Source organism: Notamacropus eugenii, chromosome 7 (genome assembly GCF_028372415.1).
Source record: "Notamacropus eugenii isolate mMacEug1 chromosome 7, mMacEug1.pri_v2, whole genome shotgun sequence".
In the NCBI taxonomy this organism is placed as follows: Eukaryota; Metazoa; Chordata; class Mammalia; order Diprotodontia; family Macropodidae; genus Notamacropus; species Notamacropus eugenii.
In genome coordinates this window covers 165,220,729-165,247,945 of record NC_092878.1, presented here as the reverse complement: position 1 = coordinate 165,247,945, position 27,217 = coordinate 165,220,729, and the positions used below count along the sequence as shown (strand labels likewise).

At 43.3% G+C, this 27,217-nt stretch overlaps 1 protein-coding gene across 2 annotated transcripts in view; it reads left to right on the top strand.

Annotated features, from left to right (window-relative positions):
* Window positions 1-18,323: 18,323 nt before the first annotated feature.
* The window catches only part of SYNPO2 (synaptopodin 2), a 203,156-nt gene continuing 194,262 nt past the window's right edge, over window positions 18,324-27,217 (top strand). Inside the window, exon 1 of one of the 2 annotated variants that reach the window (XM_072625367.1) lies at window positions 18,324-18,629. In XM_072625367.1, the coding sequence (XP_072481468.1) occupies window positions 18,525-18,629 (105 nt within the window). In that variant the 5' untranslated portion in view covers window positions 18,324-18,524. The remainder of the gene's footprint in view (window positions 18,630-27,217) is intronic. The other variant, XM_072625366.1, reaches the window with a different exon arrangement.

The window sequence follows — 27,217 nt, the reverse complement described above, 5'->3', positions numbered from 1 at the left end:
CCCCATTTGGGGTTTTCTTGGCAGAGGTCCTGGAATGGTCATTTTACAGAGGAAGAAACTGAGGCAAACAAGGTGAAGTGACTTGCTCAGGATCACACAGCTGGGAAGTGTCTAAAACCAGATTTGAATTCAGATCTTCCTGACTCTAGTCCTGGTACTGTATTCACTGAGCCACCTAGCTGCCTTAGATCTTAGACATACATAACGTTTGTGTTTGTATGTACATGTATACATTTACATATACATGTATGTATATATATAATCTTAGAAATATACTTTAGGTCAAATCTCTGATTTCACTCATTTTACTAAAGGCAACAGAAATGGATTGCTTTCACTTCACTTGCTGCCTGCCTCGGTTTCCTCAACTGTAGAATGAGGATCATCATAGCTCCTACCTCCCGGGGTGGTTGGGAAGATTCAATGAAATGATATTGATAAAGCACTTAGCGTGATGCTGGGCACATTATAGGTCCTTGATGAGTGCTTGGTGCCTTCCTTCCTCTATTACATCTTCTTTGTTATTGAGGATTCTGTTTGAGTTATTATTCATTTATTTGTTTTTAGTATTCTATAATCACTTCCATAAGTCTTAGAGTTTCTTCCCCTCCCTTCCCAAGACTGCATGCAATCTTACATGGGATTTACACATAAATTCTTATTAAATACATTTTCATATTAGTCATGTTGCATGGAAGAATTAAAATAAATGGGAGAAACCATGAAAAAACCCCAAACAAAACAAAATATAACACAAGAGAAAATGGTGTGCTTCATTCTACATTCCAATTTCATAGTTCTTTCTCTGGATGTGGGGGGCATGCTGCCTCAAGAGTCCTTTGGGAATGTCTTAGGTCCTTGCTTTGCTGTGAAGGGCTAAGTCTACCAGAAAAATTCCTCGCACACTGTGATCGTTGCTGTGTACAATGTTCTCCTGGTTCAGCTCATTTCACTCAGCTTCAGTTCATATAAGTCTTCCCAGGCCTCTCTGAAGTTTTCCTCTTCGAAGTTTCTTATAGCGCAATAGTATTCCATTACATTCATAGACTACAACTTGTTCAACCATTCACCGATTGATGGACATCATCTCAATTTCCAGTTCTTGACCACCACAAAAAGAGCTCCTATAAATATTTTTGTACATGTGGGACCCTTTCCCACTTTTATGATCTCTTTGGGAGTACAGTCCTAGAAGCAATATTGCTGGGTCAAAGGGTATGCACATTTTTGTAGCCCTTTGGCATAATTCCAAATTGCTCTCCAGAATGTTTGGATCAGCTCACAGCTCCACCAGCAATGAATTAGTGTTCCAACTCTCCCACATCTTCTCCAACATTTATCATTTCCCTGTTTTATCATGTTAGCAATCTGATAGGTGTGATGTGGTACCTCAGAGTTGTTTTGACATACATTTCTCTAATCAATAGTGATTTAGAGCATTTTTTTCATATGACTATAGATATCTTTAATTTCTTCCTCTGAAAACTTCCTGTTCATATCCTTTTACCATTTATCAACAGGGGAATGACTTGTATTCTTGTGCATTTGACTCAGTTCTCTACATATTTTAGAAATGAGGCCTTTATCACAGACACTAGCTGCAAAAATTCTTTCCCAGTTTTCTACTTCCCTCCTAATCTTGGTTGCATTGGGGTTGGTTGTGCAAAAACTTTTCAGTTTAATGTAATCAAAATGATCCATTTCACACTTGATAATGTTCTCTGTGTTTTGTTCATCATAAATTTCTCTACTCTCCATAAATCTGACAAATGTTATTGAGGATTGTTGATAAACAGAAAGTTTCTTTGGTGAGGTCCTTGTGGTAACTCATGATAAAGTGGCTCTTTTTGGTCTGTTTCCTAACCACAGACTGCACCTCCAATTCCCCACTAGCCACCTAGTCAGGTTGGAAGCTCTGCAAAGGGTGGTGGGGGGTGTGTGGTTGAGGAGATGTTCCCTGCTTTGCTAATGGGACATTGCTCTGGCTGTTCTTGCTGGCTAGCCCTCATGTGGGAAGGCAAGAAGATGCAACTCTTTTCAGTTTTGTGATTTCAGAAGAGGTCTTTGCTTGACCCTTGGCAATCCCTCTTGTGTTAAATGTCACACATCCTGAAGGCTTTGGGGGCAAGTAGTTATTATTATCTACCATTTAAAAATGGAATGATAATGGTCAAGTTGGGCCAGGTGGGAAAATAACCACAGGTCCAGCTTCTGCATTGGTTTAAAGGAATCATTGTTATAGCCCAGAGCTGGACTAGCAGTCTCCCTAGCCACTGGTTTTCTGCAGAGTGGATGCCTTCCTATCAGGCTCGTGAGGCTCCTAACACATCTGGTCCACATCACCACCTTTGAACTATGTCATCCAGAGCCTCCTAGTCCTGCTGGATTTAGAATGTTCTCCCACATGAATGGTGGAGTGGGTAGAATATTAGACTTGGAGTAAGGAAGATCTGGGTTCAAGTCTTAGCTCAGCTATTTACAGTTGTATGACTAAAAGCAAGTCACTTGGTCTCTTTATGCCTCTAGGTGGTGCTGCAGTGGATAAAACATTAGCTCTGGAGTCAGGAGGACCTGAATTCAAATCTGATCTCAGATACTTACAAATTGGATGAACCTGGGGAAGTCATTCAATCCTGTTTGCCTCAGTTTCCTCATCTGTATAATGAGCTGAAGAAGGAAATGGCAAAGCCCTCCAGTATCTCTGCCAAGAAAGCCCCAAATAGGGTCATGGAGAGTAGGACATGACTGAAAGGACTGAAGAAAAGTGAGGAATGATGAGTTTTTTCTTTTTTTCTTTTCTTTATTTTTTAATGTTCTACAATCACTACCATAAAACTTAGATTTTTACGCCCCCACACACCTATCCCCCCCACCCCCCTCCCTCCTCAAGACGGCATAAAATTCTACATAGGATCTACATATACTTTCCTATTGAATACATTTTCAATATAGTCATGCTATGTAGATGAACTAAAATAAATGGAAGAAATCATATAACAAATCAAAACATAACACACACACACACACACACACACACACACACATGATCTGCTACATTCTGCGAATGAATTCCATATTTCTTTCTCTGAGTGTGGAAGGCATTTTGCCTTAGAAAACCATTGGGAATTTTTTTTTTTAAGTTCTTGCATTATTACGAAGTTCCAACTCTACCTGAAAAAACTCTCGCACACTGTGGTCCTTGCTGTGCACCAAGTTCTCCTGGTTCTGCTCCTTTTGCTCAACATCAGATCATATAAGTCCTTCCAGGCCTCCCTGAAGCCTTCTTGTTCATCATTTCTTTCATTTATCTATCTATCTATCTATCTATCTATCTATCTATCTATCTATCCATTCATTCATTCATTCATTCATTTATTTATTTATTTATTTATTTATTTATTTATTTCACTTTTAACATTCATTTTCACAGAATTTTTGGGCTCCAAATTTTCTCCCCCCTTGTCCCCTCCCCCCACCCCAAAACACCGAGCGTTCTAATTGCCCCCATCTCCACTCTGCTCTCTTCTCCATCATTCCTCTCTGCCCTTGTCTCCATCCTCTCCTCTGTCCTGTTGGGCCAAATAACTTTCTATACCCCTTTACCTGTATTTCTTATTTCCTAGCGGCAAGAACAGTACTTGACAGTTATTCCTAAAACTTTGAGTTCCAACTTCTCTTCCTCCCTCCCTTCCCACCCCCTCCCTTTGGAAGGCAAGCAATTCAATATAGGCCAAATCTGTGTAGTTTTGCAAATGACTTCCATAATAGTCGTGTTATACAAGTATATTTCCCTCCATCCTATCCTGCTTCCAATTACTTCTATTCTCTCTTTTGATCCTGTCCCTCCCTGTGAGTGTCAACCTCAAATTGTGCCCTCCTCCCCATGCCCTCCCTTCCATCATCCCCCCCCACCCTGTTTGTCCCCTTGTCCCCCACCTTCCTGTATTGTAAGATAGGTTTTCATACCAAAATGAGTGTGCATTTTATTCCTTCCTTTAGTGGAATGTGATGAGAGTAAACTTCATGTTTTTCTCTCACCTCCCCTCTTTTTCCCCAAACTAAAAAAATCTTTTGCTTGCCTCTTTTAGGAGAGATAATTTGCCCCATTCCATTTCTCCCTTTCTCCTCCCAATATATTTGTCTCTCACTGCTTGATTTCATTTTTTTAAGATATGATCCCATCCTATTCAATTCACTCTGCACACTCTGTCTCTATGAGTGTGTGCGTGTGCATGTGTGTGTGTGTAATCCCACCAAGAACCCAGATACTGAATAGTTTCAAGAGTTACTAATATTTTCTTTCCATGTAGGGATGTAAACAGTTCAGCTTTTATAAGTCCCTTATGACTTCTCTTTGCTGTTTACCTTTTCATGCTTCTCTTCATTCTTGTGTTTGAAAGTCAAATTTTCTTTTCAGCTCTGGTCTTTTCATCAAGAATGCTTGAAAGTCCTCTATTTCATTGAAAGACCAATTTTTCCCCTGAAGCATTATACTCAGTTTTGCTGGGTAGGTGATTCTTGGTTTTAGTCCTAATTCCTTTGACTTCTGGAATATCCTATTCCATGCCCTTCGATCCCTTAATGTAGAAGCTGCTAGATCTTGTGTTATCCTGATTGTATTTCCACAGTACTTGAATTGTTTCTTTCTAGCTGCTTGCAATATTTTCTCCTTGACCTGGGAATTCTGGAATTTGGCCACAATATTCCTAGGAGTTTCTCTTTTTGGATCTTTTTCAGTTGGTGATTGGTGGATTCTTTCAATATTTATTTTGCCTTCTGGTTCTAGAATATCAGGGCAGTTTTCCTTGATAATTTCTTGAAAGATGATGTCTAGGCTCTTTTTTTGATCATGGCTTTCAGGTAAGCCCATGATTTTTAAATTGTCTCTCCTGGATCTATTTTCCAGGTCAGTGGTTTTTCCAATGAGATATTTCACATTGTCTTCCATTTTTTCATTCTTTTGGCTTTGTTTTGTGATTTCTTGGTTTCTCATAAAGTCATTAGCCTCCATCTGTTCCATTCTAATTTTGAAAGAACTATTTTCTTCAGTGAGCTTTTGAACCTCCTTTTCCATTTGGCTAATTCTGCTTTTGAAAGCATTCTTCTCCTCATTGGCTTCTTGAACCTCCTTTGCCAATTGAGTTAGCCTATTTTTCAGGGTGTTATTTTCTTCAGCATTTTTTTGGGTCTCCTTTAGCAGGGTGCTGATTTGTTGTTCATACTTAGCTTGCAAGTCTTTTATTGCTCTTCCCAATTTTTCCTCCACCTCTCTAACTTGATTTAAAAAATTTTTTTGGCTCTTTATGACCTTTTCCCAGAACTGATCCCATTGAGTGGGCTGGGATGTAGAAGCACTGACTTCCGTGTGTTCCCCTGATGGTAAGCACCGCTCTTCCTCATCAGAAGGGAGGGGAGGAGAAACCTGCTCACCAAGAAAGTAACCCTCTATAGTCTTGGTTTTTTTCCCTTTTCTGGGCATTTTCCCAGCCAGTGACTTGAGCTCTGAATATTCTCCTCACACCCACCTCACCTCCGGATCCTCCCAGCCAGAGCTTGGGGTCTGAGGCTCAAATGCTGCTTCCCAGCCTCAGGGCTTTGGGCGGGGGCAGGGCTGCTATTCAGTGTGAGATTATGTTCAGGTGCTCAGGTGGGGGCAGGGCCGCCTCTCAGGCTCAGTTCCCTCAGGGGGTTTATGCGGAGACCTTCAACAATGGATCTGGGCTCCTGCTTGCTTGGGGAGCCCTGGTCTGCTCCCGCCTCCGCTGTTGCCTCCCGAGGGGGCCTGAGAATGGGGGCCCCCCACTCCCCTCTCGACCCACCAAAGAGACCTTCTCACCGACCCCCATCACCTGTGGGTGGAGGGACCCGTGCAGCCATTGGAGATCCCATCCCTGAAGTCCGCTCGGATCAGTTCCTCTTGGTGCCGGGGCCAGTGCAGGGCTGGGCTGGGCTCTGCGTCCATAGTGCGATGGACCTTTTGTGAGAGGTTTGCAGGTCCCTCTGGAACAGAAATCTTATCTGTTCCACTGTTATGTGGCTTCTCCTGCTCCTGAATTTATTGGCAGCTCTTTACTACAGATATTTCATGGCTTGTTCATCATTTCTTATGGTGCAATAGTACTCCATTACATTCATATACCATAATTTATTCAACCATTCCCCAGTTGATGGGCATCCCCTTGACTTCCAGTTTTTGACCACTACAAAGAGAGCTGCTATAAATATTTTTGTACATGTGGGACCCTTTCCCATTTTTATGCTCTCTTGGGGATACAGTCCTAGTAGCGATATTGCTGGGTCAAAGAGTATGCACATTTTTGTAGCCCTTTGGGCATAGTTTCAAACCACTCTCCAGGATGGTTGGATGAGCTCACAGCTCCACCAACAATGAATTAGTGTTCCAACTTTCCCACATCCCCTCCAACATTTATCATTTTCTTGTTATGTCGTGTTTGTCAATCTCATAAATGTGATGTGGTACCTCAGAGTTGTTTTGATTTGCATCTCTCTAATCAAAAGTGATTTAGAACATTTTTTCATATGATTATAGATATCTTTAATTTCTTCCTCTGAAAATTGCCTGTTCATATCCTTTCACCATTTATCAGTTGGGGAAGGAATGATGATTTTTAAGGTCTCATGTAGCTTTAAATTTATGATCTATGTGATAATTAGAATTTGGAACAGATATGGATCTTTTCGGCTTAGTCCAATGTACTTTCATGCTAAAGAATGCTTACCTTGCCCCCCACCCCCCATCCCTATTCCAATTAAAATGCACCAAACTTCTCTCCTCAACTCTAAGCAAAGGTTATTTAAAGCCCTGAAACATTGGGATCTGCTTCTTTGATAGCTGTTATAGAATCTGGGGCAGGAATTGGATTATTTTCAATCTCTGCAAGGCATACAATGCTTTTCATCATTTAGACGTCGCCTTTTATTATACCCTTACCAAACAGCTCACAACAAGAGCCACAAAACACCTTCTTCTCCTCCTTGTCCCTCTTCCTGGGTCTGGGCCCTGAAAAGTATCCTTCTTGGCAAATGGTCCTAAGCTTAGAACAGAGGCTTGCTCATCATTCCTACATCTGGAGCCCATTGATTTCTGAGAAAGGATCAAATAGATTCCAAAACAAGCCAAGTAAAGCCAGGCTGGTTGGAGTTTAGTGTGGAGAATTGTCCCCCAGATCTTTGGGCACACTCTGCCATGTTTGATTTGAGGAAAGGTCTAAGTCTAGACCTGCTGTCGGTGCTATTTGCACAATGAAAAAAAGTGCTAACATGTTTCCATAGATACCTTATTATAGGAGGAGTTGTGAGTGCCCATTGTGGCATGTAGCACAGTTGCAAGATTAGTCAAAGGACCTGGGCTGGAATCTCACGTGGCTCACTGCCTATGTGTCCTCACAGAAGTCACTTAACCTTTCCAGGCCTTGGCTTCCTCATCTGTCAAAATAAGAGAGTTGGAGCAGATGGCTTCTGAGGCTCCTTTTCTAACTCAAATTTGTGACCAGAGTCGTTCTGTTCAGATTTAGAGGGGCAAAGAATTTGAGTTAGCTCTGTCAAAAGACAAGACAAGACTTGGCTTAAATGCTCCCTGTATGTCTCTTCCATTTGTTAAAAACCAAAACAATTGGCCCTCCAGTGACTGGCAGAGATAGCTTACTTCCACGGTTTTTAGAGTTAGCACTTAAATGAATTATAATGTCACATTCACATTAAGATGATCCCATTTTTTTGTCTTCATCTCCTCAGGATCCCTCATAGCACATAGTAGGGGTTTAATCATGTTGAATGACTGAGAAGCAGTGTAAAGATTTATGAAGGATTTTCTTTACATGCTTTCCCTGAGGTTCTTTCTCCAAGTTTTATTCCCCCCATTTTATAGAAAAGGAAACTGAGACTTAGAGAAGCAATGACTTGCCCAGCTACTCCCTTTTTGAGCTTAACATCAAACCCAGGTCTCTTCGGGTCAATTCTAGTATTCTTTACGTAACACTATATTGCTTTTATAATCATTTTAAGAAGTGAAATTTTATTGATGAATTTAGTTTTTATAAAACAGACATTTTTGAGTACTAATTCCCTACTCCCCCAAGCATTGAAGTCTCCCTCACAACATAGAAAAATAGCGGAGCAAAAACGTTCACTTCTATGACCATGCCCACCCTTGTAGTCCCTGCCTCTGTGCTGACATGAGGGAAATTATTTCATCATCTGTTTTTCCAAACCATTTCTCCTCCGCCTCTCCTGCTCCCACACCAGCAACTCAGGGTTTGGCTTCCTTTTAGTGACCTTTCATTTCTGGTATGGTCAGTGTGCCTACTGCTTCACCCATCTCACTCTGTATCAGTTCATACTAATCTTCCTAAAGTTCTTGGAATTCCTTTGATTTGTCTTAGCCATTTAAAAATGTTTACAAAAGCAAAGTGTTCTATGAGGGAAAAAATGGAGCTTCTGATTTTGTTCATGGTTAAAGAATGAAGATGGGGTCTGAGAATACTTTCTACAGGTGGCTGCTCCTCCTCAAATGTCAAAGTTTTCCTGGTATTTTTATAACATCTGGTGGAACTTGGCCAAGCAGCTGCATTTTCTGAATAACATCCCTTTTAGATGTTCTCACAAGTAAATCCATCTATCAATCTGAGGAGGAAAGCACGATGGCTGTTGAATGATTGCCCAGGGACTTGTTGGAGAGAGAGAATCCCTCTGGCTCAGTGGTCTTGATCAGAATCATCTTTCATCCAAAGAAGGGAAGAAGCAATGGAACCCTTGAGGAAGGGAGGGACCAGGAAGAAAACTTGGAAGAGATCTGGGAGCTATATGCTATTTGAAAAACATTTTTGGTGGTGAAATCAATGAACCATCGGCAAAATTACTTATGATAGAAAGAAGGATGACAGGAAATTCCTTCTCTTGGGGCACTTAAAAACCAGATTAGATAAGGTGCTAGAAAACAAAATTCATGGAAAAGCCCAAGTGTGCTTTCAGAAATCATCTGGGTAAGCTCCAAGTAACTTCTTCTTTATGTCACAGTTGAGGTTAAATTGACTCGAATTCCTTCTGCTATCAAGCCTCCTTGTCTTTTCTTTAACTAAAATGTAACACTGTTATGAGGTTTAATGTATGGAAGGTCCTTCAATCAGTTGTAACAGTTGTTGAGCAGGCTGTACATAAATCTGACCTTTATATTTCTAGTTGACGTATGCCAGACTTAGGCTAAGGAGATGTGGCACACTGAGACCATTTTCTTACTGTTTGCTAATTAGTTAAAGCTGATAACTCTGTGGATATTTAAAAAGAGAATGCCTACACCCTTAGGATTTTCTTCCCCTTTGACTTCAGATCATGTCAAGATTACTTAGAGTCACTTTCCCTGAGGAGCAGGAGACAGGTGACTTACTTTGTCTCCCATCCCAGTCATTATGCGGCCATGAGCAAATAGCTTCAAAAACAATGAAAAAGTCATGGCTTGGCAAACCTTACCTTGGGTTTGGGTTGCCTCCTTGACATTTATCCTTTTCTGATCTTAGGTTAACAACTACCTATCCTGGGATGGGTGTGTTCAATCTTGGAAGCAACTTTGTGAGTTGGAGAGGCCCAGAGGTCTTAGATATTTTGAGGTTGGAGTTGGTTGGTGGCAGAGGGAGGAATTTCCGTCAAGTACGCCAACAGTTGTACAAAAGACTAGGACCAACAAGAAGATTGGTCCAAGCCAACCCTCTTTGCTTAGAACACATGTACTAGAAGTTGTTTGGACAGTGCAGAGCCAATGTGAAATGAGGTTTATCTATTTGGTTGCTCTACCAAATACTTAATGTTTTGATGAAGTTTAAGTATCATCCTTCTGAGAGTGTGTAACTATAGTTTTAAGTAAAATACTGAGTCCTGTTTTAAGTATATCTGTCAATATGTGTTATGGGTGGTTTTTTGGCTTTTAGAATTGAGTTTGCACATAGGAGATAAATACCTGTCCCATACCTGATTTATATTGTACATTCAGTACCCCATTAAGGGAGATCCTAGATGTGAGCTACTACTTAAATTATAAATGGATTTTCTTCAGGGCCCTAGGCTGGGAGACATGACAAGCAGAATGTGAGAAAAGGAAACCTCTTTAGAAGTCAGATTCCCCAAGGACTGAACATGATCCAGACCAAGTACATGGGTCCAGATCAAAGAGTCCACTTAGGGAGAAGGGAGTGGATGTAGCAGCTCAGGCTTTCAGGGCCTATCTATAGTTCCTCAATGCTAGAAGTTAAGTAAATATTTATTAAGAACTCACTGTATGATAAGTGGATTGCTATGCATGGTGATACAAAGACAAAAACAAAATAATTCTGCCCCAGAGGAGCTTATATTCTATTAGAGAGACAATGTGTATTCATTGGCAGGGAGGGCAGGGGAAAAAGTGAGCAAAAGCCTCATGGAGAAGGTGGATTTGAGCCAATCACTGAAGGAAGCTGGGGCTGACTGGGCAGTCACAGAGGCAGGAAGAGAATCGGAGAAAACAATGTCATGAAAACACAGAACGTGAGAGTATTTAGGAGGAGACTCCAATGTCAAGACTCATTTTACAAATGAGGAAACTAAGGCAGAGGTTGAGTGACTTTCTCAAGGTCACAGAGCTAGGAAGTGTTTGAAGCTAGATTTGAACTCACTTTTTCCCGCTTCCAGGTAGCTGCTTCCCTCTCAAGCAGAGACTGAATAACCACTTGTCAGGTATGTTATGAGCATGATGAAAAGTATGAAGATGATAAATGGTCATCAGAGCTGGCTCTTCAGAGATCATTCATAACACTTAGAGATTTGGGAACCAATGGAACGTATTGAGGACCTCTCCTATACATAACAATATGTGGATAGCTGGTGTGAAAGAAATTTGAGAAGTAGGAAGGAGTGCTCCTTCTCTGCTATCACTCCGTGCTCAGCCCTAACTCAGACTTAGGGTGGAGGCCTCCAGTGTTTCTGCTCAGTTCAGATTCCCTTCCAGAGATGTTTCTTGGGCCCGGACTCTGTGTTCTGAATTATTGCTTTTGTTGTTTTGAATTGTTTAATCATTTCTGACTCTTGGTGACCTCCTGGGCCACAGTATTCCTGGCCCTTCTATCCTCCACTATCTCCCAAAGTCTGTCCAAGCTCATATTTGTTGCTTCCACAACACCACTATACATCTCATCCTTTGCAATTCCCTTCTTTTATCTTCAGTCTTTCCCAACAGCAGGGTCTTTTCCAATGAATCCTGTCTTCTCGTTAGTATCAGTATCTGTCCATCCGATGAATAGCCTGAAATTGGGACTTTCGTTTGTCTCTAGATCCTTGTGGGTCTGTAATGTATTACAGTGGCTGCTTCACTTGGCCCAGTCCTTCCTCACTTCCTGCCTATGCTATCACTGTGGCCTCCTACTTTGTTCCTTCCTCTCCCTTAAGGCTCTCCAATTCATCCTCCACATGACTGTCAAGTTTACATTCCTAAGGCCCAGGGTGGCCACGTTGCTCCTCCACTCAATGACTCCAGGGGTTCTCTATGGCTTCTAGGATTGAATACAGATTTAATTCTTTTCTTTCTTTATGTATATATATATCTGTATATGTATATATATATTTATATATATATCCCCCAGGACAGTGTAAGATGTGGAAATGAGATGTTTCAACTGAGGGGGGTACTTACCTGGCTTGTGGGCAAATAGCTCCTCTCTTAGAGGCTTCTAAGACCCGTCCAACTGCCCTCAATGTAGCAGCCTCAGAAATGCAAAAAGAATAGTACTTCTTGGAACTAGTCTCTGAGAAGAGCTCCCCTCCCCCTGCCGTTCTGCAAGCCACTATGCAGAGTACAGAGCTGTCAGTGGGTTCGAGGATCCACCATTTAGGGTCTATGAGATGGTCAGTTGGTTTGTAGAGTAGGAATGAGCAAGCAAAATTAGTTTTTAAGGAAAAATTGTTTTTGTTTTTATTTCAGAAAGGTGAAATCAAGGTGGTGGAATCGGAGAAAGCAGTACAGCCACACTCCCCTTCTCCAAACAGGTTTGGAAAATGTACTAGGTGGAATCCTGATAAGGAAGGCCAGAAAAAGTCATAGGCAGTTATTTGTTTGGTACAGGTTGGCATAGATTAACATAAAGGAAGGTCTAGGGATATCGGGAACAGGTTGGGTGAATGCAGGGTGCAAAAGACTCCAGTACCCAGGGAGACACTATGCACTTGGCAAGAGGTGCTCCCAGATCTGAACAAGACCCCTCCAGAACCATAGTGGGCCATTGTGACAGAGGCAGCTACAGGTTGGCTGTAATTGAACTCAGGTCTTCCTGACTCTGGGGCCAACATTCTCTTCCCTGTATCACTCAGAAGCACTGCCCCCCCACCCCCACCCCCCCGCCGTATTTCCAGGAATGAAAGGCTTTCAGCTAAGATACGTTTAGCAGTCTGCTGAACTATGGCTCCATTTTCTTATAAATTTGAGTTTGGGGAGTTTCTTTTCCTCAAAATTCATCCTTATGACCATGGATAACTGATACTTCTAGAGCACCCTAGAAGCCTCTGAAGCACCTCCCCCCTAGCAGCCTAGTGAATAGATCATGTAATTATTATCTCCATTTTACAGATGAGGAAAGCGAGGTTCAAAGAGAGTTAGAACCAGATTTCAGACTCCAGTCTTCTGACCCCAAGTCCAGCATGTCTCCCATAGTTCTCATGGGTCTGGTTCATTGCTACAGACATCACTATCTTCATATGACTTTTCATGGTAGAAAATCCCCAGAAACAAGAGAATATACATATTTATGTATATACAGTATGCATATAGTACACATATATATACATATCATCAAATCTGTTCTGTCCTTTAGATTGTTTCATTATTTGTTTTTTTCACCCCGCACCCGACACATAGTAGGTGCTTAATAAATGTTTGTTGCCGGATTGACTGGGTCATCTAGTCAGCTTCTCTTTGTCCTTGGAGAAGTGAGTGGTTCATAGGATAGCGTGCTGGCCGTAGAGACAGGAAGCCTATGTTTGGATCCTACCAGTGGCCATTGACCAGTACTTTGAGCCTCAGTTTCCTCATCTGTAAAGTGGCGATAATGACACTTATACTTCCTACCTCCCAGGAATATGTGGTAAGTGAATACTTAAAATATCAGGGAAATGGGAGTTGGTTTCATTGCTCCAAAGTTCTCATCTGTTATATAGCAACTTGTGCGTGAATGAGTGAGCAGCTCCTACCCACGGATCAACGAGAGAAAAATGTACTCTTGCTTTGAATGTTCTTGGATCTGGAAAGAACTCTCATTCAGTCCACTTGTACAGAGGTAGAAACTGGGGCCCCCAGTACAGTGACTTATCCAAGGTCATGCTAAGCTGTGGTTGTGATTCAGTTCCTCCAACTCCAAACCCAGAATCTTTTCAGTCCTGCTCGGCTCTATTCAGTAGGTTACATGCAAAGTCTTGCCATGCCACCTGAAATAGGAAAAAAAAAGGGCCTTTTCTTTGTAAAACAACACACAAGCTAATGCCTACATTTGTCATGCACAGCTGGGTGATAGCAGAGTGGGCACTGGTCCTGAAAACAGGCTTGTCTCTTTACAGTCTGGCTTCTGGCCTCGGCATCCAGCTGACACTGCTCTCGTCATGGCCAGAGCTCATGGTGCTTTGCTCAGTCCTTATCCCTCCTGACTTCTCTGTAAGACTCCCCGATCCTGGATACTTTGTCCTTTTTATAACACTGCTCTCCCAGGTTCTCCTCCCACCTCTCTGGCCACTCCTCAGGCTCCTGGTTGGATGATTCTCCATCTTGTGTTCCCTGACCATTGGTGCTCCCCAAAGCTTTCTCTCTCTCTCTCTCTCTCTCTCTCTCTCTCTCTCTCTCTCTCTCTCTCTCTCTCTCTCTCTCTCTCTCCCCCCCCCTTCTCTGCCTCTGCCTCTGCCTCTGTCTCTCTGTCTCTCTTTCTCTCCTCATTAGTTCCCAAAGATTAATGATCATCTCTATGCAAATGACTCTCATATCCATAGAGTCAGTCCTAATCTTTTTCCAATCATCTACGGTTTATTGGACTTTTCATTTGATGATCCTGCAGGCGTCTTTTTCCTCATCCTCTTTCCAGATGCAGTTAGGCAGTGCAGGGAATATAGTGCGGGGCCTAGAATCAGGACAAACTACATTAAAGTCTAGACTCAGACAGTGGCTAGTTGTGTGACCTGAGCAAGTCACTTCACTCTGTCTGCCTCAGTTTCCTCAAATATAAAATGAGGATAAAAATGGCACCAATTTTGCAACGTTATTGTGAAGACCAAATGAGATCATATTTGTAAAGTGCTTAGCACAGTCCTGGCACATAGTAGGTGCTTAACAAATGTTGATTGATTGATAGAAAGATAATGCATTGGGAGTAAGGAGAACCAGGTTAAAAGCCTGTCTTAGATATTTCTTAGCTGTGTGACCTTGGGTAAGCTAGTTTACCTCTTTGGGCTTCAGTTTCATTATCTGTGAAATGAGAGGCTTGGGACTACATGGCCTCTAAGCTCCTAGCTGCTCTAAATCTATGGTCATATGATCCTAAGTGATATATGCCAGTATTTGAGGTATGTTTAGATAGGGCAACTAGGTGGCCCTGCAGTGTATAGAGCCCTGGGCTTGGAATCAAGAAGACTTATCTTCATGAGTTCAAATTCAGACTCAGACACTTCCTAGTTGTGTGACCCTGGGCAAGTCACTTAACACTGTTTGCCTTGGTTTCCTCATCTGTAAAAATGAAATGGAGAAAGTAAATGGCAAAACTCTCCAGTATCTTTGCCAAGAAAACCCTAAATGGAGTCGGACACGACTGAAATGATTCAACAACATGAACACCAACAGTGCTTAGATATAGACAGATGTGTGTGTATGTGTATGTGTATGTGTGTGTGTGCATGCACACGTGTGCACAGAGGTGTGCTGGAGTCAGCTCAACCCAGCTTACAGGAACTGATTATTAAATTTTCAGCATGAGAATTTATATACCTCAGAAATCAGCAAACACTTAGCATCAGGGCCTGATTTATTGCTTTTTTGATTGTCCTAGATTTGAAGTGATAGGGAAAATGTTAATAATTCAGATTAAACCTAAACTGAGGGAGGAGAACCTCAGGACTGTCTAGCAGAGAAGCTGTCTTAGGTCCAAGGACAGTGTCATGAATATCCCCCCATGCAGGTGGGAAGGACTCCCAGCAAACAGAAATGGCAAATTCTCCTTTGTCCCACTGGACTCAAAGCTTGAGACCATGTTTCCCTGGACTCTTTATATCCTTGTAGTGAGAATGGACCACAGACTTTTGGGGGAAATGATTTAGAGCAGCTGTTGTTACTACCTTAGTAAATATTTCTTTCTAAAAGTTAATTAAGTCTGTCTGACTAATTGATATAAACTGATAATTATAGTGAAGAGTCCACTGGTGGAGGTTCTTGATCTCTAATACTTGGAAACCACTCCCAACCTCTCCTACCCTTTAAATCCTCTGGGGACCAAGCTGCCAGTGGTGATGGAGGGGAGGAGAAGACTTCCAGAGCCTGGTAGGTATGTCTATGAACCAATGGAAACATTCCCTTCAGTGTGTTGTGATTTGGGGTTAGTGGTGCCCGATGAATACGGAGGCTATGCTGAATGCTTAGCCTCAAACTGGCAGGTGATCTGGGCAGATCTTTCATTTGCCTGTCATGGAATGCACTTCGGCTATTCCTGGCTCTCCTTTATGAAATCAGATTTTGTGTGGACAAAAGTTTATGACAAATCAAAGAGCGCCGGGGACATCAAAATGGCTCATTTACCCAGTCCATGATCCATCATGTGTACACAGAGTGAAAGTACGGCAGACCCTGGGCCACATTTCAGACCCACCTTCCGAAGTGTGGCCTGCAGATTCTTTTTATGAGGAAGAAGGTGACTTTAGGCAGTCTTCCAAAGATCAAAAGCGAGGAAGGAAAATGAAACACTTCTTTGAGTTTCAAATACCTTAAATCATAGAGTGGTCATGGTTGCAAGATGATGTACAGCCTCCTCCTTGATACATTTTCTCCACCCCCTCATAAATATATTTTAAGCTGAGGGTGAAGGGTGGGGTCTTTCCTTCCTGCTTGTGGGATTCCATATGCTCCATAGCAGTTGGAAATACAGAAAAATGCTTCTTTTACTACCTCTTCATATTAGTTCATAATGTACTCCCTTGGCATAGTAAGATGGATGAACTTGGAGTAGGAGCAATTTGAGTTGGAATCCCTGTTCCATCTCTTACCAGCTCTGTGACCCTGCACAACTCATTTGACCTCTCTGAGACTCAGTTTATCCCTCCACAACTTTCATTAACTTCTTTGTAGCTTGAAATGTGAGTTGTTGTTACTCTTAGTGATTACAAGAGCACTGGTCATAGGTGACAGATTCAGAGGCACCTTGGAGGTCATGAGAAAGGCCTGGAGCAGGAGGGAGGGAGAGAGAGAGAGAGACAGAGAGAGAGAGAGAGACAGAGAGAGACAGAGACACAGAGAGACAGAGAGAGACAGAGACACAGAGAGACAGAGACTGAGAGAGAGAGACACACACAGAAAGAAGGCAGCATGTAACCACCACCATCTTGACCATCACCTCCCCTCAGACCTGGGTGGAGGAAGTCCAGCATCCTGAACCAAACAATCTTGGGAATACCCATATCCTCCAACCCAATAGACCTTCTTCCAGCCCAGTGCCCACAGCCACCAATGAAGGGAGAAATCACTGTGGAGAAGGGTCCACCTTCCCATCCCTAACAGTAGTAACTGCTGACTAGAAGCTCCCAGCAGGCAGATGAGCACAAGGAGCCATGGGATTATCATCACCACCAGAGCACTACCCTCAGCCATGGTTAAGGGAAGCAATACCTGTGGAGAAGGGGCCAGCCTCCTACATCAATTGCCCAACAACTGCCATTCATAGGGCAGGCAGAGTAGCCTACCCAAAGCATCTGACACACCCTGAGGGCAGACAGGAAGCTAGTCAAACCCTCACCACCTTGGCCACTGTCTCCCCTCGACTCTGAACCCAAGGGCCCTCTGTGATCATCCCAGGAAGCAGCACCCTGCCCATTGCTGTTACAGGGTCTTTCTTACTGAAGACCTGGAAAAGAAGGTTCTTGTCATCAGAGACTGGCATTGTTCAATGGTTCAACATCAGGAACTGCTATGATTTCATCAGTGGAAATGCCATGAAAGAAGAGGTAGCACAATTAGCTTTGATGCTGCCCTCTAAGAACCAGGAGACTTCCATCTGACATAACCGAAACCTTCCTGGTGTGATGTGTCCCTCCCTTGGAATGTGAGCTCCTCAAGAGCAGGGACTTTCTGACTTTTCTTTTTATCTCTAGCTTATGGCACAGGGCCCTGTACAAAGTAAACATGTAATAAATACTTTATGTTCACTCATCCATCTCACCCATCTTCCTTGCACAGAGACAGTACAAGAACTGGACAGGGAGTGACTTACCCAAGGTCACACACACACAATAAATGGAGGAGCCAAGATTTGAATCCAGGTCTCCTGACTCCCATTCTAATTCCTTCCACCCTGCACCCACCTGCTCCTTTGCAAGAAAGGTGAATTGGAGATCCCCAAGCCATGGAAACATGAACTGTTCCTAGCACTAGTTATTGCCCTTTAGGACCCTTCATCTAGAACTGGTAGTGACCTCAAAGACCATCCAGTCCCATTTTCTCATTCTACAGATGAGGAAACTGAGGCCAGGGGAAGCTAGGTGACATGCTCAAGGACACAGTGGCAGTAAGCATTGCAGGGGAGATTTGAACCCAGGTCTTCCGACTCCAAAGTCAATGCTCTTTCCATGGTCCTATGTTGCCTTCCCATTCTGATACTTAGTACCATGGCTGAAGTAGGAGTACACACTCTGCCCTATTTGCCCAGCTTGTGCTGAGTATGTTTTAAGTGGACAGAAAATGCGAATTGGAGCGTGTTGGTCCTTCCTGTGTCTGCACATACAGTGGGAGGGAAGATCCTGGGTTTAGACGGACAGTATACGTTTTAGAGTTACAGAGTCTTTTCCTCTATCAGATCAAGAGAGCCAAGGAACTCTGTCTCTTTCTTGCTCTCCCGTCCCCAGTTTCTGTCTCTCCCTCTCGGTGTTTCTGTCTGTCCTTTCTCCCCACCTCCTCACCTTTTTGTCTCTTACTTTCCTTCCCTCTCTCTCTAGTGCTCTCTCTCTCTCTCTCTCTCTCTCTCTCTCTCTCTCTCTCTCTCTTCCCCCCCCCCCCCCCCCCCCCTTCTCTGTTCTCATAAACATATTCATGAGCTACAGCAGAGAGGGCGGCAGTCGAGGAGGGACTGAGAGAGAGAGAGAGAGAGAGGGAGGGAGAGGAGGGAGGGCGCTCCATGCCTGCCTGCGCAGCTGATCTCTCCTTGGCACACGCCCTGAAGCCAAAGCCAGCGCACATCCCCAGAGGCACCCACTGGGACGGGTGCTTCTTGTTCCCTGCTCTTCATGCTGGTTGACCCCCTGAGTGGAACACCATGGGCACGGGGGACTTTCTCTGCATCTCCATGACTGGAGGGGCGCCCTGGGGCTTCCGCCTGCAGGGTGGCAAGGAGCAGAACCAGCCTCTACAAGTGGCCAAGGTAGGCAGCGCCCTGCCCTGTGGAAGAGCAGGGAAGTAGGCAGGGGTGCCCTGGCCTGGGGAAGAGAAGGAGATGCCCGCCCACGCAGCCCCTGGGGTCTTTGGAGGGTAGATTCAGAGCTGGTGGTGCTGTTGGGCTGGGCTGCTCCTATCCTCAATGCCTGGGATTGCTTGAGACAGTGGTAGGACAGGACACATAGACATATATACAGAGATACCCCCGTGAATGGGTGTGTGTTGAGGTTCCAAGCGACAGTTGAGATCACCGCGTTTTCCCCACCTGACTTGGGGAAAGGCTGATTGGGGATCTCTCCCACTGAGCACCTTGGGAGGGTTCAGGACTCTGAGGTTCAGAGGTTCAGGTCAGCTGAGTCTTGGACAAGGACAGGACCATCTTGGTCCTGGAAGGAGAAAAAGCTTTGCTGTAGGACATGAGCCACTGGCTGGGTGACTTAGGATCTCTTGGGAGATACCTGGAGTGGCACCCATCCTTCAGCAGTCAGCAATGGGCCAGTTTGGGGTGCTGGGGACAAGATGTCACAATGCTTGTATCACTGACTGTCATTTTAAGGCTGATAGGCATAGAATTCATTAGCAAACAGCCCGTCTGCTCTATTCTACAGGCCAGAACTGCACTGACTTATGGGCCACCCTATATGTAGAGAAGATCACATTGTTATAAGGAAGATAATCACCCAAAGTTCATTATTTAAGAGTTTTTTTTTAATTTTAAGAGTTTTTAAAAATTGTATTGCTCACTCCTTAAATTAGAAGGTAGCCTAGGAGAGTTTATTCATGCCCAAGCTATTATGGCCTTGTTCTTGAATAACCAGGCTTCAGCTATACTAGAATAATTAAGTATGAACTTCTGTTTAAAATGGGTTTAAAGAGTTTGAAATGTAGGGAGTCATTTTGCTATAGGAAAGAATAGTCTTCATTATGCTGTCTTGTCATTAAAAAAAAAATTATTTCCTACCATCAGTATAAGATTCTAGAGCTTCATCAAGTAGACAGTCCACTATGCTTGGTAATTATCTCCTCCCTCCCTTCCTCTCCCCTCCCTCTCCCTTCCCTCCCCCCCTCCCCCACTTTACCTTGGAAAAACTGGCAACAAGAAAAAGTACAACTTTGGCGATGTCTGGGAGATCTAAGAAATAATGGTGGAATCCTGCCACCTAGTGGAAGCTTAAACTAACATCTCACATCCGCAAGACTTCCAGGAAAATAATCAGTTTGAAAATTTTTGCTTGAAGGCCCTTATCAGAAAAAAGTTTGATCAGTTACCTCCAATATGTGCATATTGACTTATTTATAAACATGTGCTTCTGTACTAATAATTACGTTCATGATATGAATGTGTACGTTATATAATTATATGTACATCCAAAACAGACATTTATAAAGGATAACATAAAGATGAAATGATGCCTGATCCTAGAGTCCAGGGAAGTCATTCGTTGAGTCAATGGGGGTTTAAGTCGGGGAGTGACTTCATGAGGCCTGTACCTGAGGAACAATCACTGTATGGCTGTGTGGAATATGGATTCTAGAGAAAAGAGGCAGAACCATGAGGAGGTCAGGAGGGAGGCGAGAAGGCCCTGTACTACAGTGGGAGCTGTGTGAGTTGGGAGAAGGCAACAGATGTGAGAAATCTTGAGGATACAGAATGGTAAAACTCGGGAGAGATTGGATTGGGGGGTCAGGACGAGTGAGGCCCTTGAAAAGCTTGTTGGGGGGGAGATAATGTAATCAGGTCTGTGATCATCCATGTCTGATTATCCTGTGTGACTCACTCTGGACCACCAAGAATGAAAAACTTGGAGTGGAGGATGATCTTCATCTCCGACCACTGCTTGCCCAGGAACTCCTGCCAGAGCCCTGAGGTGATCTGGGAAGGCAGAGTATGGGTGATGGAGGAGGGATATTAGGTATCTGTTGTAGGCACAGTTATTTTTTTTTGTTGCATTTCAGCCATTTAGTTGCATCCTATTCCATCGAGTTATACTAGGCATAAATTATAACCAGTGTGAGGGAAGCAGAGGCAGACATGTCAAGTGCTAGCCCAAGACAGGAGGCTTGCTGGCCATGGAGGGGGGTAGGGTGGGGTGATATTATTGGAGAAAGTTGGAAGATGATAGTGAAGTCGGGGTTAGAAAAGTGACGTTGTATTGGAGATGAGTCCTCCCCGCCAGACCTCTTGTGGCAGGGTTGGAGTGTTACCCATGTTCCCCCCTTCCATCTGATTACTCACATTAGGTCATGGGCCATGCCACAGATACCCCACTGTGGGTGGAGGGACCCAAGTTGGAGACCAGTGATATCTAGAACTGAAAGGTCTCATACTGGTCAGTGAGTTTAGCTGTTCCATTTTACAAAAGAGGAAACAAGAGTCCAGAGAGGTAAAAGGAATTAGCCAAGGTCACACAAGGTGCTAGCAAGGGTGAGCCAGGATTCAAACCCAGGACTTCTAACTCGAAATGCAGTGTTAGATCCCCTAGACCATGTCATCTCTACCATTTATTTTCCTTTTCCAGTGAGTAACAACACACAGTGATAAAAGATACAAAGTGAATATTGGTGATGGTAGGTTGCTAACACAAAATTGTTCTCGCAGGGATAGAATAAAACCAAGGGTGGGTTGCTCAGTTGTGTCTCTACCAGGTGAGGTCACTAGTGACCCTCAGCTGCCAATATCCAGTGATTGGTTGGTCTGGAGCCAGGCTGAGGAGAGTACATTCACCACAGAGTTGTCCAAACATGGCACCATGCATGCTGGTTAAATGCGGCCAAGGTGGGGCAAAGGGTTGTGGGGAGGAGATCCTGGGGAGAGGCTGTATGCCACAGGAGCAATGGCTGGGTGCTTGGAGGGAAGTGAATACTTACTCACACCACCCCCAAGCCAGAAGCCATGCCCTTGGCCACAGATATCTGAACAGCAGAGGATAATCTGCTTAGCTTTTCCTGGTGCTGGCTTCTAACCTCAATTATCCTGTGTGTATTGGTATAGTTTATTCTTAATCAGTAGACTGAAAGCTGAAGAGCCTGGCATTCTGATTGTTGAAGAAGCCCAGGATATGCCTCTGCTTACCATCTATTCTTCTCTTTCTAATTTATCATTCCATTCAACTTCTTAAACTCAACCCTTACATTTATTTTCCAAGAAGTTTATTTATTTAATTCTTTTAGGAACTTAAACACATACAGACACAGCACTGGTCTATACACAGTAAAGATAAAAAATAGATTGTATATTAAGCCATAAGCCTTTCTTACATATTTTCTGCTTTTGACTTTTACAAAGGATAGAATAAATTCAGTATGCTACTTTCAAAACTACTCTATTTATCTTTGCTTTTTCCTTCACTTTTATGTATTTTTTGTGTATTTTGAGAAACATTTCAATGGCCTTCCTTTTTTCCCTCCTTTTTCCTCGCCTCCTTCTTCCTCCTCCTCCTCCTCCTCCTCATCCTCCTCCTCCTCCTCCTCCTCCTCCTCCTTCTTCTTCTTCTTCTCCTTCTTCTTCTTCTTCTTCTTCTTCTTCTTCTTCTTCTTCTTCTTCTTCTTCTTCTTCTTCTTCTCCTTCTCTTCTCCTTCTCCTTCTCCTTCTCCTTCTCCTTCTTCTCCTTCTCCTTCTCCTTCTCCTTCTCCTTCCTTCTCCTTCTCCCTTCTCCTTCTCCTTCTCCTTCTCCTTCTCCTCCTCCTCCTCCTCCTCCTCCTCCTCCTCCTCCTCCTCCTCCTCCTCCTCTTCCTCTTCCTCTTCCTCCCCCTCCTTCTTCTTGCACTACCATTCTATGGCCCAGATCACAGCTCCTAAGCTATGATCCTCTGATTGCTGCTATGTCCTCCTTAGCATGATGGAGAATGTGTCTATCAGGAGACCACTTTTTACGCAGGTGCCAAATTATCTTTCCATCTCGTCTAAGGGTTCAGCCTGTTCTTTGTCCTAGCTGCTTTGGCCATCTGGTGAAGCCTTTGCAGCTCTTGCATGATTTTAAGCACATAAAATAAAACACAGAGAATTACAAAGGAAGCCAATTACACTGAAACGCAGTTGTAAAGTTATTTTTTAAGGAACAAGTTAATGGACCCCCAGATTAAGAACTCTGGCAGGACTCATGGTAACTTGCTAGAACCAAGTTCCATCCATTATGGACTTTATCCAAATTGGGGAAAGACCATGTGCTACATACAGCATTCAGTAAATCAGTAGCTATTTGGTATATGTCAGGCACTGAGCTAGGCACTGTGGGGACAAAAACAGTGAATGAAACAGTCTTTACCCAAAAGGAACTCATCCTCTAACAGCTATTTCACTAATGCAGGCCTGTATGTTTGAGGTGGGAGCTTCTGAGTTTGGCTCAAAGCCTTGCCAAATGTGCCACCCTGCAGTATCACAGAGGCCAGTGGTTTCTGACGAAAAGTTCAGATGATGCTGGAGAGTAGCAGGGGACAAGCCCCTCATTTTGCTTCTGCTCTGGGGCCCCAGTAGGCCTTGAAACAGGCCAGTGGAACAGGAGACACTTGACCAAGTTCTCCTTGGGAGCATCAAAGCCACACATGGAGGTTTGAAATAGCCAGTGGTGGAGATTTCCCCCTTTCTTCTAATTTCTGGGAAGAATGACAGTCTCCACCAGCTGAAAAAGACTTGTCTTCTACACCTTAGTCTGGGTCCCACCCACAAGGCCTTGAAACCTCCCTGTGAATCCTATCCTGGAAACATCATGGAGCCCAGCCCTGTGGAGATGTGCTCAGGCAAACATCCCACTCATCTGTCGGCCTCAAGGAGCTGCTGCCAAATCCCCTCTATTGAGGATCACCCGTTCCTGGTATTAATATCCACAGAACTTCTCATCAGCCAGTGAACTCAAGGTCTGTTTACGAAACCTTTGGGTTTTGTTTTCAAGAGTAAACTGCAAGGGGCCCAGCCCTCCATCCAGCAGCTTCTCTTTGGCTTCCAGGGGCTCTGGGGCTGTAAGGAGTTTTCTGTCAGTCGATCTGATGGAAGGATGAGATGAAGGATCACTGAGGTGCACAGGGTCCTAAGATTCACAGGTTCATGGAGAATAGGATCACAGATCTCGAGCTGCCCAGAACCTTAGAGGTCATCGAGTGGATCCAGGAGACAGGACTTAGCAGCTCAGACTCAGAGGAGCTTGCTAAGTAAGAGAAAGTCCCTTCAGCTTCAGAGGCTGCTTTCAATCGTTAGGTGAATTTCACCAGGCACAGTCACAAGGATATGAGACTTCATGTTGTGGGCACATACATCCGCAGCAAAGTTGGACAGCATGTTTATTGGAAAACTCTCTTTTGAAGGACTTCCACTTGAATAGAAGGGCTTTCTCTGAACAGAATCCGGACCTTGGTGTTTCTACAAATTCCTGGGAATGTTCTAAATCCAATGAGCTTGGGGCTTAGTGGCAGCAGTGTGGTGTGTGTGTGTGTGTATGTGTGTGTGTAGACATTTAGCAGCCTGAAAATGTCATTTTCTTTCCTGTCCCAACAGCACATAGGTTACGAGTAGAAAGTTGCAGCCAGTTTGCTCTTTGCCCCATTTTATACAGTGAATATAATTCAAGCAGCTTCCCTCCCTCCTCTTCCCCCAACCCTCCAGACTTCCCAAGTGTTTATTCCTAAACACAAAGATGTTGGACCAGGTGATCTCTGAAGACTGTCTCAGCTCCAGAGCTGTGATCCTATAATCCATCCCCTCCACCTTTAAAAAAAGATTTGGTGGTGCCTTTGTTCACACAACATTCATCTCTTGTCATATGATCACAATTAAAGTCTCCTTTATAATAAACAAAATCCTCAACCAAAATTGGAATCCAAAGGAATTATCCTGTTTAGCAGCATATCTGATTAATTGAAATTTCATTGAAAATTGTTTGCAATAAGCATTTGTTGATACAGTGACAATTCTATGGAAACAAATCCAATTTTGCTTCTGCTACATACGACGTACTATGTTGCAAATGAAAAACTTTTCCTCATCTATACAGTGAGTGTACAGGACATGATCAGTCTCCTCCAAGGATGCCTCCGAATCAGACCTGCAGTCTGAGCCTGAGACCCTGCCCTCCAGATGCTTACCTTTCCCCTGGCTTAGGCAGATAGAACATGATCATCGACAAGTATATACAAAGGAATTTCAAGAGGGAGTGACTGCTAATAATAGCTGGGGGGGATCAGGCAAGGCTTACTGTAGGACGTGACACCTGAGCTATCTGTGAGGGCAGCTGGAATTCTAAGAGGCAGAAGGGAATTGAATTATAACCATTCTTTTCAGACAGCTCCAATGAATCAAACCCATCAGGGGGATATGTCCTTGACATTCTGAACAAATATATTACCCAAAGTTATTCGTCCCAAAGGATATCAATGAGTAGATTGGGGACTTAGCATCATCCTCCAGCAGCCTAAGAGTGGCAAATAAAGCCAGCTCAGGGATGCAGCTATTCCTAAGGGGAGGAAAAAAAGCAGTAAGAACAATACTGTTGGGAGTATTTTTAGGAAATGAGTCACCTTTCCTACCATCCCAATGATGGCATAAACTTCAGGGGAGACCAGCTTTGGGGAAACAGATGCCCAATTGGTGTGTGTGTGTGTGTGTGTGTGTATGTGTGTGTGTGTGTGTGTGTGTGTGTGTGTGTGCTTCATGTGGAACTTTTAAGCACTTTCTGAAACCAGATTTCTCTTTTAGAATACAAACCGTGCCAGCTGTATGTAGGCATGTATGTATGTATGTGTATTTATGTATTCATGCATAGATTTGCAAGTCTACCTTAGGAGTAGTGTGACACAGTGAAAAGAAAGCATTAGTTCTAGAGTATCTGGATTCAAACCTTTCCTCTGACACTCAGTCCTGAGGCCTCAGTTTCCTCATCTGTAAAATGAAGGTGTTTGGACCAGATGAACTCTGAGGTCCAACCCAGCTTGAAATCTATGGTCCTATAATCTAAACCCTCCATATTTTAATGAAAAGACTTGGGAATGCCTTTTTTTTTCCCACAACAGTCATCTTCTGACCTATGACCACAATTAAATTAAAATTAAATTATAAAATTAAAAAACAAAGTGAGTTCATCAAAACGGATCCAAAGAATGATCCTGGCAGCAGATCTTACATCTTTTTCCTGGGGTCTCCCCACATGTCTTTACAAGAGAGGAAATTGTGCTTCCTCATCACTTCTCTGGGCCTTAGTTTCCTTATTACAATTAATCTGAGCTCGGGGGTTTTTCAGTGTTGTTTCCATTCCCATTAGTGTAGTTGCTGTGTGTACCTGGCTCAGCATCCTTCGCTCTGCTTCACTTCATATTAGCCTTCCCATGTTTCTTTGAATTCTCCCTATTTATCATTTTTTAAAATTTCTTTATTTAACTTTTAACATTCATTTTCACAAAATTTTGGGTTCCAAATTTTCTCCCCATTTGTCCCCTCCCCCCACCCCAAAACATGGAGCATTCTAATCGCCCCGAGCACAAATCTGCCCTCTCTTCTATCATCCCTCCCTTCCCTTGTCCCCATCTTCTCTTTTGTCCTGTAGGGCCAGATAACTTTCTATACCCCTTTACCTGTATTTCTTATTTCCTAGTAGCAAGAACAATACTTGACAGTTGTTCCTAAAACTTTGAGTTCCAACTTCTCTTCATCCTTCCCTCCCTACCCATTCCCTTTGGGAAGGCAAATAATTCAATATAGGCCATATCTGTGTAATTTTGCAGATGACTTCCATGATAGTCATGTTGTATAAGACTAATTATATTTCCCTCCATCCTATCCTGCCCCCCATTGCTTCTATCATCTCTTTTGATCCTGTCCCTCCCCAAGAGTGTTGATTTCATATTGTTCCCTCTTCCCATTGCCCTCCTTTTCATCTTTCCCCCCACCCTGCTTATCCCCTTCTCCCCCACTTTCCTGTATTGTAAGATAGGTTTTCATACCAAAATGAGTGTGCATTTTATTCCTTCCTTTAGTCGAATGTGATGAAAGTAAACTTCATGTTTTTTCTCTCACCTCCCCTCTTTTTCCCTCCACTAAAAGTCTTTTGCCTGCCTCTTTTATGAGAGATAATTTGCCTCATTCCATTTCTCCCTTTCTCCTCCCAATATATTTCTCTCACCCCTTAATTTCATTTTTTTAAGATATGATCCCATCCTATTCAATTCACTCTGTGCTGTGTGTGTGTGTGTGTGTGTGTGTGTGTGTGTGTGTGTATGTATGTAATCCCACCCACTACCCAGATACTGAAAAGTTTCAAGAGTGATAAATATTGTCTTTCCATGTAGGAATGTAAACAGTTCAACTTTATTAAAGTCCCTTATGACTTCTCTTTGCTGTTTACTTTTTCATGCTTCTCTTCATTCTTATGTTTGAAAGTCAAATTTTCTTTTCAGCTCTGGTCTTTTCATCAAGAATGCTTGAAAGTCCTTGATTTCATTGAAAGACCATTTTTTTCCCCTGAAGTATTATACTCAGTTTTGCTGGGTAGGTGATTCTTGGTTTTAGTCCTAGTTCCTTTGACTTCTGGAATATCATATTCCATGCCCTTCGATCCCTTAATGTAGAAGCTGCTAGATCTTGTGTTATCC